The following is an 11,754-nucleotide window of genomic DNA, read 5'->3' on the forward strand; positions in this document are numbered from 1 at the left end:
CTGAAGTCAATCGTTCTATTTTCACTTTTACTGTTTCAGTAGATAACAGTCAGTAAGTAACTCCAACATGCACCTAGATATACATTTTTCATGAACAGACATTTCTCATATAAAAATTATTTTGTTTCTTTTCACCATTCTTGTCTTTTCGTGTTATTCTTCTGTCTTAAATTTCAGGGAAGATAGACAATCTTCAATCAGAGAGGTGAAAGACGAGAGTGACACTGCTCCAGTCTTGATTGAATTGCAGGAACACGAAATCTCTGAGGGTAGGGGAAGCTTTGATAGAGTTTGATGTACTAATCTGGAATTTTTGGTATCTTTAGTTTCAACGGATCGAATACGCTCAACTAGAGTCTGAAATAAGCTGCAGTCACAAAGGTTTACAATTTGAAGAGACAAGGGAAGGTTGGTTGGAATTTGAAGTGAATAGCACGAGGTGACATTTAAAGTTGAAAGTAATGGGGGAAGCTCTGGTAGACTCTCAAGTGACTCGCAAAAGGAAACATTTAGAATTTGAAGGGAAAGAGGAAGCTTGGGTAGAGTTTTTAGTGATAAGCAGAAGGAGACATTTAAAGTTTTAAGGAAAGGGGGAAGATCTGCTATTGTTTCAAGCTGCTCGCAACTACTCATGTTTAGACACCTCAATTCACTGTTTCTCCAAAGTGAAGACACCCTCTTCTCAAACTTGCTTGGAAGTATGGCAATGGAGATGCAGTGATGAAGATCCAATATCTCAAGTTTTGGCAGAGAGAAAATAGATGAATGCAGGCTTGTCAAACTATCACAGCCACTGAGGTACAGTTCTTCAAGTCTTATGGCTCCTGATAAATCTGGAAGTTCCTTTAACTTAATGGCGCAATAGAGAATAAGTCTTTTTAAATTCGCTAGATTCTGTGATAAAATGAAAAAGAAATGAAGATGTCACACGAACTGAATCAGTTAATGTTGCATTCCTTAAATTAACAGCAAATCTAAACAGTGAGACACATATATATTTACCTTCACTCCATCCCACAGCTTTGTCATTCTTCCAATCATCAAATCCAATATAACAAGTTTTTCAGCATTAAAACTCTCTGGCAAGGACTTCATAGGGAATCTCTCCCAGTTCAGAAATCTTAGTTCAGTGGCCAAAAAGTTAGCTCCTTCACCAAGAATAACTTGGTGGTAAGCATTTTCATCTACCCCAGAAATATCCAGAAATTTTAATTTTCTCATAGCAAATATTTGAGGACTTAACATTTGCTTCTTAGTTGATGTTATTGCAGTATCAGATGTCAAATGAATGCTTCTAATGGCCTCACTAACCTGCCATCAATTTGAAAGAAAAATTTCAAACATCAAAAAGGTCACACATTTCTCACAGAAAGAAATCAAACTTAATTAGGAGCAAGATATTGTATTTATTCAGTCTTCAACCTTTTCATTTTCCAAAGCTTGATTGATGTCATTGAGATCCCACAACCGGCTGCGGCCTCCAGGATCTTCAACAGACTCTTGACGAACAATCTCCCAAGCCATTTCTTGTAAACTATCATGCATGGATACAGTATTGTCCTCAGAGATTGTTATGAGAGCTTTGTCTTCCAGTCTTCTTAACTCAAAAGCCACTAAATTATCACTTTCATTGTCTTTCAATAAACATTTCAGATCACTAACCTGCACTGGCACAAGCATTCTAAGAAAGAAACATGCCAAATCTAGAAAAATTTGTTGCCCTTTGCGATCTAGACTATCATAACTCAGTTTCATTACATCATAAACTTCTCTTGGAGGCATTGTTTTTAGATTGGCCAACAGACTTTCCCATTCTTCCTTATTTCTTCCATGAAGAAGATGACCCAAAACTTTAACAACTAATGGATTGCCTTTGGCATAATGAACTACTGATTTTGATATCTCATCGTACTCCATTTCCTCATCACTTCCACTAAAGGCATTCAATTTGAAAAGTTCAAGTGCTTCATCAGAACTAAATTCTTTCACCTTGTATGTCTTTCTGACTCTGTTAATCCTAAGCACTTGCTCATCTCGAGTTGTCACAATCACTGTACTACCCTTACCAAAATTTTCAAGAGTTCCCACCAGTTTTTCTATGTGATCTGAATCATTCACATCGTCAAGAACAACAAGAACCTTCATACAACCAATTCTCCTAACAATGTTTTCAGGCAAGTAATTTGGAGTGTCAATATCCACTTCATGTCCCAACAGCTTAGAAAACATAATTTTCTTCAAATGAATTAATCCATGTTTTTTTGATTGGTCTCTTTCATTGGCTAAGAAGTAAGATTCTTGATATTGAGATCGTAGTCTATGAAATACCACTTCTGCAAGGGTTGTCTTACCAATACCCCCCATACCCCAAATTCCAACGAGTTGAGTGGCTTTTGGTTCATCACTGATCCATGATTCCAAAGTAGCAATTTTTTCATCGATTCCAACAAGTCCTTTTGGGTTAACTTGGGGTTTATCCAACCTCTTCACCACAAGATCGACAATTTCTTTAACCACCTCAGCATCATTTCTATACGACACAAAGAGACACGAAGTGTGTGTTAAAATCGATGTCGTTTATTGGTTCAATTACTAGCTAGTGTGTGACCCAAATATACAAGCTTCATGTTTGGCTGTGAAATTATTATCTATATGTTGTTCGCAAATGAATTAAGGGAATTTTCCATATATAATGTTCGTTCAAACATGCAGCACTGGATTTTGCAATTTAAGAAATATGCTATTATAACAACATGCATATAGCTACAAAAACAACCAGGGAACAACTATGGAAAAAAAGAGCTTACCTAAATTTGGACGATTCAATTCCAGATAAATCAGCAGATTTTTTCAAAGCATCTTTCCACATTTGCACCTGTCTGGTATAGTTTAGTCGATGGTTAGCAAATGCATTTTCGTAACTTCCAGATTGATGTCTTACAGCTGTTGGTGCCACTTTGTAGAAAACCGGAATTACAATCCGTTCATATTTCTCTTTACATTCAACTATTTTCAGAACTTCTTCTAAACACCAACGAGAAGAAGCATAGTCTGGTGAGAAGATGATCAACGAAATGGCTGATCTTTCAATAGCTGCAACAAGTGATGGCCATATTTCTTCTCCCCTCTCAAGTTTATCATCTACAAAGCCATTTATTTTCTTCGTGTCAAATGCCTCAGTCAGATGGCTAAGAAATCCGTCACGGATTTCCTTGCCTCTAAAGCTGACAAAAACATCGTACTTTATTTCAGGAACATTGCTGTCTGACATGGTTGCTCCTCTTCACCTTTCTGTTTTTGAAATAACAAACACACAAAGGAAAACAACACAGATGACAAATAAAGAAGGAACAAATAAAAAACCAAGATTTTACGGAAGAAAAAACATAAGTCTTTCATACATGAAGTACATACTTCATGCTATGCTGGTATGTAAATATAATTATTTCCTTTCACCTACTCTCTACTAGACTAGAATATACAAAGAAAAAAAACTTTTTAAATTGGCCGGTCTAAAATGTTTTTTTAATTTATTAATAAAATAATTTTAATAATTGATAAGGTTTTTATATATTTGCATAAAACCATACATGTAAGATCTTGTGGAAGGACCCAGGAAATGCTGCATAACCTTCTCATTGTGTGCATCAATCTAAGTATCCTGAAAAGGACATTTTCTCTGTGTAGAGAGAAATCCGGCACTTGATTTAAAATTTGGATTCTTGCTAAACTTTTGTTACCGTCCATTTCTTTTTTTTTGCTTTTAGAATATATTAATATGCTTTGATTTTGATGTTTTGAAATAAATTAATAACTTTTTAATGTATCAAACTAAATATATTTTAAAGTCATAAAAGAAGAATAACAAAAAAAACAATAAAAAAAATCTGCACTCGTTGATATATGAGTTTTAATGTCTCAAATAAGTTTTTGCAAATCTTTACGAAACCACATAGTGTACCTTTTCAACACATGTAATGAATGATAAAATTATGAACAACAAACTAGGTAATGTTTATACATTACACTAAAAAAATCATAAAATAAGAATAAATTTCGGTGACTAAATAATCAAATATTGATCTATCCAGTAAGTAAACTGTTTGTCACTATCCTATCTCAATGATTTATAGTGGCTGATTTGTATCAGAAATCAATGATCAATTTCATCATAGAAGTGAGTGAATAACTAATTTAGTAACTAAAACGAGTAACTGGTTCAGTAACAAAACGAGTGACTAACTTTATTAAAATCAGTGACCAATTTTCCATTAGAATGTCATGCTGATACAAATGAGAAATTCAAATGTCCATGTAAGAGTAAGATAAATTTGACCATTTGATCATCATCATAGTCTCATCATACTCATTCTGTGACTTTTGAGTTGCAAAACCACCAAAATCCTCCGTATCTTACAACATTAATGTTCTTACAACACGAAGTGATCAACATTCTAAATACCTGGAAAAATATGAAGCAGAACCCAGTTCCATTTGTTTAATGAAATTGAGACAGATTCTCACAATTCAATTTGCTGAATGTTATATGCTGAGATGCTTATTGGGCTGACTCCAAATCCTTTCAATACCTCCTGTGGCAATTCATGATAATTATCATAAAACTCGATTCGTGCCCCTACTGAAACATTGATTTTAAATCTCTTTTGTTTTCTGGCTATGTTATTTAAGGTGGAAGAACATCTTTGGTCGAACATCACACACACGTGATATGGTGCAATTGACCAATCTGAATAACAATCTATGTAGATTTTGACACTGCCCATTTTCCCTTCATCAACATCATCAACATCGCTTATAGTGATGTTAAATTCAAGTCTGCCAATGATATCTGTGTCATGGAACTTATTAAGGACGAAGCAAAAAATGAATCCAAATAATTCGAAAGGTGAAGCAGAAGAGAGATCGATTATTATATCACCATTTGCTTCCGTGTGCTTGAACCATGCTGGAACACTGCTTCCTGGGTACACGTAAATACCTTGATAAGAATGATAATTATACTCATAATCATTGTAAAATTGATGTTCTTGACTTGGTGTAGGGAGAGGCTGGTTTGCAAGTTCCATGAGATTTATCTCTGCATTCAACCCAATAGCCTCTGCAGAACTTTCATCCAAGTTCCTGCAATTCCAGAACAAAACCCGTTTCTTGTTTTCCGTTAATTGTTCATCAGCTGTTGAAGGAAACGATACAGTCTTCAATGATTTGCATTCAATGGCATTTAAAGTTTTAAGAGACGATGGAAGGTTTCGCAGATTCTGAAGAGATTTGCATTTGCTGACTTCTAGAGTTTTAAGGGACGGAGGAAGCTCTGGTATTGTTTGAAGCTTGTTGCAATTGTTTATGTCTAGATGTTGCAGTTGAGTCAGATTGTTGAAGGAAGAAGGTAACATCTCAATGTCACTTCTTGTTAGATGCAGCGATTTAAGCTTGCTGTGGCATTCAAATGATGAAGGAAGTACTTTGACCTTTGTAAATCCTAATCTCAGTTCTTTCATATTCTGTGATATCAGTGAAAACTCCCTTAGATTCTTGCAAAAATCAAGATTCAGATAACTGAAGTTGCAAAATTGGGAATTGCTTGTGAGTAGGGTTAGAGATTTGCAGCCCGAAAGGTCAATACTTTCGAGTTTGGGCAGAGAGAAAATAGAGGAATCCATACTAGTCAACATAGAACAACCCAAGAGGACCAGTTCTTCAAGATTTGTTGCCTGTGATAAATCTGGCAGCTTTTTTAATTTCTTGGAGTGCATAAGGTCAAGCTCTTTCAAATTCACCAAATTCTGTAAAACAGTGAAACAAAATGAAGATATCAGGTGAAGTTAACTTAAAATAATTAAAGGGTAGCACAAAAATTTATACCTTTAGTCCGTCCCAAAGTTTTTCCATTCTCCCGTATTGTAACTTCAATATTACAAGTTTATCAGTACAAAAATTCTCTGGCAAGGACTTTAGTGGATAATTCAACCAACAAAGAAATCTAAGTTCAGTTTCCAAAAATTGAAGCTCTTTAGCAAGGGCATAAACTTGATCAAACAAATCATCACTATTTTCCACAGAAATTTCTAGAAACTGTAGTCTGCTCATCTCAGCAAATATGCCAGGGATTAGTTTTTTCTTCCCAGTTGTTGGCAAGTGGATTCGTAAGCTTCTAATGCCACCAAGACCCTGCCATCAATGTAAGAGAAAACAATATGCATCTTTCGAGAAAAATGTAAAATATTATTCAAAAGATGTTAATGTACTTAGACTTTAACCTTGTCATTTTTCAATGTTTGATAAACGTCACCATTTGGATCCAACAACCAATTGCTGCTTCCAGATTTGCTAGATTCTTGATGAACAATCTCCCAAGCCATTTCTTGTAAAGCATCATGCATAGAGATAGAGTTATCGTCAAAAGAAGTTATAAGAGCTTTATCTTTCAGCCTTTCTAACCCTACAACTATTGTATCATCACTTTCATCATCTTTCAGTAAATACTTCAGATCAGCACTATTTACCCTTACACGGGATCTAAGAAAGAAACATGCCAGGTCTAAAAAGATTTGTTTCTCTTTGCGATCTAGACCATTATAACTCAGTTTCATGACATCATAAACTTCTGTAAGAGACATTTTCTTAAGCTTGTGTAACTGACTTTCCCATACTTCCTTGTTTCTTCCACAAAGAAGACGAGCTAAAACTTTAACAAGTAATGGAATGCCATGAGCGTAATCGACCACCCTCTGTGATAGCTCATTGAACTCCATCTGATGATCGCTTTGGTCAAAGGCAATCAGATTGAAAAGTTCAAGAGCATCCTTTGAACTGAATTCCTTGAGCTGGTAGATCTTATCGACTTTGTTGGCCTTCAGCACTTGCTTATCTCTAGTTGTTACAATTATTCTTGTACCCGATCCAAAATTATCAAGAGTTCCTAGTAATTTCTCTGTGTGATCTAAATCATTCACATCATCAAGAACAATAAGAACCTTCATAGAACTAATTCTCCTTAGAATCTCTTGAGGCAACGAAGTTGGTGTGTCAATTTTCACAGCATGTCCTAATAGTGCAGAAAAAGTTTCATTTTTCAAAGAAATTATTCCATGACTGTGTGATTGTTCTTTTTCATTGGCTAAAAAGTAACAACCTTCATATTCAGAACGTAGTTTATTAAATACTTGTTCCGCAAGGGTTGTCTTGCCAATACCAGCCATACCCCAAATTCCAATGAAACTGGTGTCCTTTGGGTCCTTGCGTATCAACAGCTCTACATCTGCAATTTTTTCTTCAATTCCTACAAGCCCTTTTGACTGAATAGAGAGTTTAACCAGTCTCGTCACCACAGTTTTAAAAATACTTTTAACCAGCTCGGCATCATTTCTAATTGACACAGACAAAGAGAGAAAGAGTTGTTAACAATAATGTTGTTAATATTCACTCAATTATTTGGATGTTTCATTAGGGATGGTTATGCATTATGCAACATTTCCTTTGTAATACCTTACCATCCTAGACTTCAAAATATTTTTGACATCACTTTTGAGAGAATTATTACCATCTTTAGTTTAAGACTCAACATGTTAACAGCTTCAGAAGCTGTACAAATGCCATGTAACCCAATTACAAGTTTGTCACCCTGCATTTTCTCTTAACACCAATTATGCTGCAAATCGTATTTTTTAACTAGTGATATATTCTGAGAATTAATTTAGAATTAAGATACATCCTTTTGCTATTTGATGGGTCTTTAAAGAAGGGTTTTAACTGGAGAGACAAACAACATTGAGAAGACTTGAGATTAATCTATATAAGTGATTGACACCACTTTCAACCCATGAATTTATGGATTTTCATCTTTATATATGATGCTCAACTTTTTTATTTTTATAACATGCAAGTTAAATCAATACTATTTAACCAATACATCATGGTAATATGCAAACAATATAACGATTTTGAAAAGTAAAATTTTATCATTTTGTAAAACTTGACCAACCACGTATGATAACAGGCATAAGAATATAAAAACTACAAAAAATGGAACCACTGCGGGGAAGAAGAGCTTACGGAAAATTGGATGACAAAATTCCTGATAAACTAACAGAATCTTTCAAAGCTTTTCTCCATCGTTGAACCTTGATCTGATCTTCTCTTCCATGCCTATCAAAAGAGTCTTTGTAACTCTCCGATTGATGTCTTACAATGCGGGGTTCTACTTGGTAGAAAACAGGTATTACAATCTGTTTAAATTTTTCTCTGCATTCATGTATTGTCACAAGTTCTTCTAAACACCAATAAGAAGAAGCATAATCTGGTGAGAATATGATCAATGAAATGGATGAACTTTCAATTGCTTCAATAAGTGATTTCCATATTTCATGTCCCCTCTCGAGTGCACAATCTACAAAGGTTTTTATGTTATTCGTTCGAAAAGTCTCAATCAAATGGCTAAGGAATCCACTGCGGATGTCACCACCCCTGAAGTTAACAAAAACATCGTACTTTATTACTTTTTGGTCTGACATGTGATTTTCCTCTTCACCCTTAAGAACTAGCTTAGAGGCCAAAAAACCAGACCACTAAATGATTAGACAATAATCACTTTGTTGATAAATGAAAGGAGAAGCAAAAACTCAACTGAGTCTGAATGCTCTAGTTAAATCCTTAGATTTTGACTGAACAACTACAACGGAAAAATGGAAAGGAAAGGAAAAGAAAGTTAGAAATCACAGCGTTTACAGAAGAAAAACTCAATATGTACAAGTTCAAAAGATGAGCTATTGAAAAGGGTAGAGAACTCAGACAAATACATGAATACCAGCTTCTTCTTGGCAAGCTTTCTGACTTATGCTTCAATTTCTTTGTTTACTTCGTTTTCTTCCATTTGTTAGAGCACAAAGGAATTATTGATGGTGATAACAGAAAAGTAATGGTTGGACTCGAACATTGTACAGCAAATTGTTCATGCATGTTTTAGCACGTCACAAGCCAACAGTTTAAGAAGCAATTTCGTTGAATGTATTCCAAATAGTATATAGCAAAGTGTGTTGGGGTGACATCGTGCGGGCCATGTGCATGTGCATTTTAAGAAGCACTTTAATTGAAATACTGAAGTCAATCGTTCTATTTTCATGTTCTTAGGATAAGTTTTGCACGTTCACATGAAGTTTCAATTGAAGATTTTAAGGAAGTACATGTTCAAAGAATTCCATGTACTTTCTTAGTCAAGCATCGTTTTTCAACAACAGCTAAAATTATTCTAGACAAAGTCAATAAACATTCAATCACAAGTTTTAGACCCAAATTTAGTTTTAGATTTATGTGATAAAACATTATCACAAACTCTTCCGACGTAATGAACTCCCCTCTTTATATATATATATATATATATATATATATATATATATATATATATATATATATATATATATATATATATTAGTTGATGCTAATAAAACAGAAAATGATTTTACCTATAGATACATTCACTGTAAGTAAAATCTAATAAGAATTTTATACTGTTTCAGTAGATAATATCAGTGAGTAACTGAGGTTAATAAAATGTTTGTTACTAGCATATTTTTTTAGGTTTTCATTCCATTAAAAAATCGTGTTAAAAGTAAAAAAGAAATAGTAGTTTTTTATCGCCAAAAAAGAAATTCTAGTGAAAGAAATTAATGAAAAGGAAAATGGGTTGCGATAAAAAAGAAGAATAAACAAAAAGAAATATCATGAAACAAGAAAGATCACTTGTCCAATTAGAGTCTTCACCAAATAAGCTCTTCACTTTGGAGATATTATATTTAATATTTCAATTATTATGAACTAAAAATTAATTTAATATTCAATATTATCTAGTAGTAATTTTCAATTGAGATTGATAGATACTATTTTTTTACTAAAGTTTTTCAACACAAGAAAAAATGTATTTAGCATGGACCAAAAACCGATGCATGTGTACGTGACCCTCAAATCATGAATACTAATTTGTTAGTTTTAGCTTTTGAAGATGGATTCTAACTAGTGTTGATTTTGCAATCGCTAACTCACTAAGGCAGTTTAACATTTACTTGTTCATCACTAAGGCATTTTTATTTAACATTTTTGGATCCGCTTGACTGATGTTAATGACAATAACCACAAAACAAAATGTACAATATCATCATTCTAAAAAAAATTTTCTTCGTGTTTGTAGTTTTGGATGCAATTCAAGAGCTATTAAAGTGGATATTTGTCTAATTTTTTTTTTTATCTAATCATGTTTTCTTGAGTTTCAACTTGTTTTCCTCCACCATGATTGCTTGCTATTTTCTTATTTCATACACTTAATATTAAAAGTAAAACAAGCATATACTAATTAAAATACAAGAAAATGTAAACACACAATAAACTTGGGGACAAAATAAGGTAAAACATAATAAACTGAATCTATTTTTTAATTTTCAAGTTATTTTGGACCCGATGTCTTTGAGCCTTCTTTTAGGTTTCCTAGGATGGTTAAACATTTATGTCTATATAGGAGTACCGAATACATTTGTAGACACCTTGGTTGGTGATGATACGAAATTAGATTTCATTAAGAGATGATTCTCTTGGTTCCTTTCATAGAACTCTGGTTCTTATCAAAAGTGAACTTTTTTATGCGAATCTTTATTACTTTATTAATTTGCTAGATAGTGATATCTCCATATTCTGATTCTTATCAAAGATGAAAATCTTTATGGTGAATCTTCCTTCATTTATCAATCTATTAGACTGTGACATCATTCATCTATGTTTTATTCCGTGTTATTCTTATATATCTTTTGATATTCTTTTATTTATTTGATCTATTTTACCTAAGAAATCCAAATTAATAAATGATCTTAATTTTTCCTAAATAGGATCGTATAATTTTCCCTACCAAAAAAAAAAATTGTCCTCAAAAATTGCATAAAAAAAAATAAGGGTAAATCATTCTTTTGTCTTTCTCCACACACATGAGACACAAGAATTTGTTGCTCTAGAGTCAAAGAGAACATTCCGACAAAGTTATAACGATAACAAACATACAAAAAGATTCTACGCAAAGAAACTTTACATACGATGTACAACAAAAACATAACGAGCTTACTCTTCAACGACTCCTAAAGATTCATAACCTAACTCTGATAAAAAAAATGTAGCAATCTAGCAAAAAATGTTATTAAGATACTTAATAAAATTCGTAAATTTCAAAATATTTTATTTCACAACTCTGATACCACCGTTTAAGATTAACGAAAATTAAAATTTTCATTTGTTTGTTCAAACAATTCAAGAGTAAGATTCAAAATTTCATCATTAAACCAAATTCTACATTAATTCACAAAAACCTTTGGTATCACTGTCTTTAACATGAACAACTCATATTTTAGAGGTGATCAATATTATTGTATCATAATTTTTTTCCAGAAGTATAGATCAATGGATGAGACAAATAAGACTTATTGTAGTAGAAGAAATCCATAGTAAAATACAACTCACATCTGAGATGAACCACTTAGAAATCAAAATATAAATTGAAAATATCAGATAAAAAAATGAGAAAGTCGAGTCAGAAAAATTACCAAGGAACATATACTTAAGATTGTATAGAGGGTGATGTTGGATCTCTTGTATAAGCAATACAAACAGAGATTTAAGATTGTATAGAAGGTGATGCTGGATCTCTTGTATAATCAAGGCATACCAGAAGTATGATAAATCTTCCTAGAAAAATCCATCATT

At 33.1% G+C, this 11,754-nt stretch overlaps 2 protein-coding genes across 2 annotated transcripts; both read right to left on the minus strand.

The window, feature by feature from the left end:
- On the minus strand, positions 1 to 3,324 carry LOC108330977 (disease resistance protein RPV1). Its single transcript, XM_052875820.1, has 4 exons — positions 2,808 to 3,324; positions 1,423 to 2,530; positions 1,003 to 1,311; positions 1 to 894 (listed from the first exon to the last, which is right to left on the minus strand). Exons 1-4 carry the CDS (start codon positions 3,269 to 3,271, stop codon positions 154 to 156), a joined length of 2,622 nt encoding a protein of 873 aa, XP_052731780.1. The 5' UTR covers positions 3,272 to 3,324; the 3' UTR covers positions 1 to 153.
- A 944-nt stretch (positions 3,325 to 4,268) lies between these two features.
- On the minus strand, positions 4,269 to 8,531 carry LOC108330139 (disease resistance protein LAZ5). The gene is made up of 4 exons (XM_017564650.2): positions 8,074 to 8,531; positions 6,279 to 7,386; positions 5,884 to 6,189; positions 4,269 to 5,804 (listed from the first exon to the last, which is right to left on the minus strand). The coding sequence occupies exons 1-4, from the start codon at positions 8,529 to 8,531 to the stop codon at positions 4,521 to 4,523; spliced, it is 3,156 nt and encodes a 1,051-aa protein (XP_017420139.1). The 3' UTR covers positions 4,269 to 4,520.
- Between the last annotated feature and the right edge of the window lie 3,223 nt (positions 8,532 to 11,754).

The sequence above is a fragment of the Vigna angularis genome, chromosome 4, assembly GCF_016808095.1.
Source record: "Vigna angularis cultivar LongXiaoDou No.4 chromosome 4, ASM1680809v1, whole genome shotgun sequence".
NCBI classification, from domain to species: domain Eukaryota; kingdom Viridiplantae; phylum Streptophyta; class Magnoliopsida; order Fabales; family Fabaceae; genus Vigna; species Vigna angularis.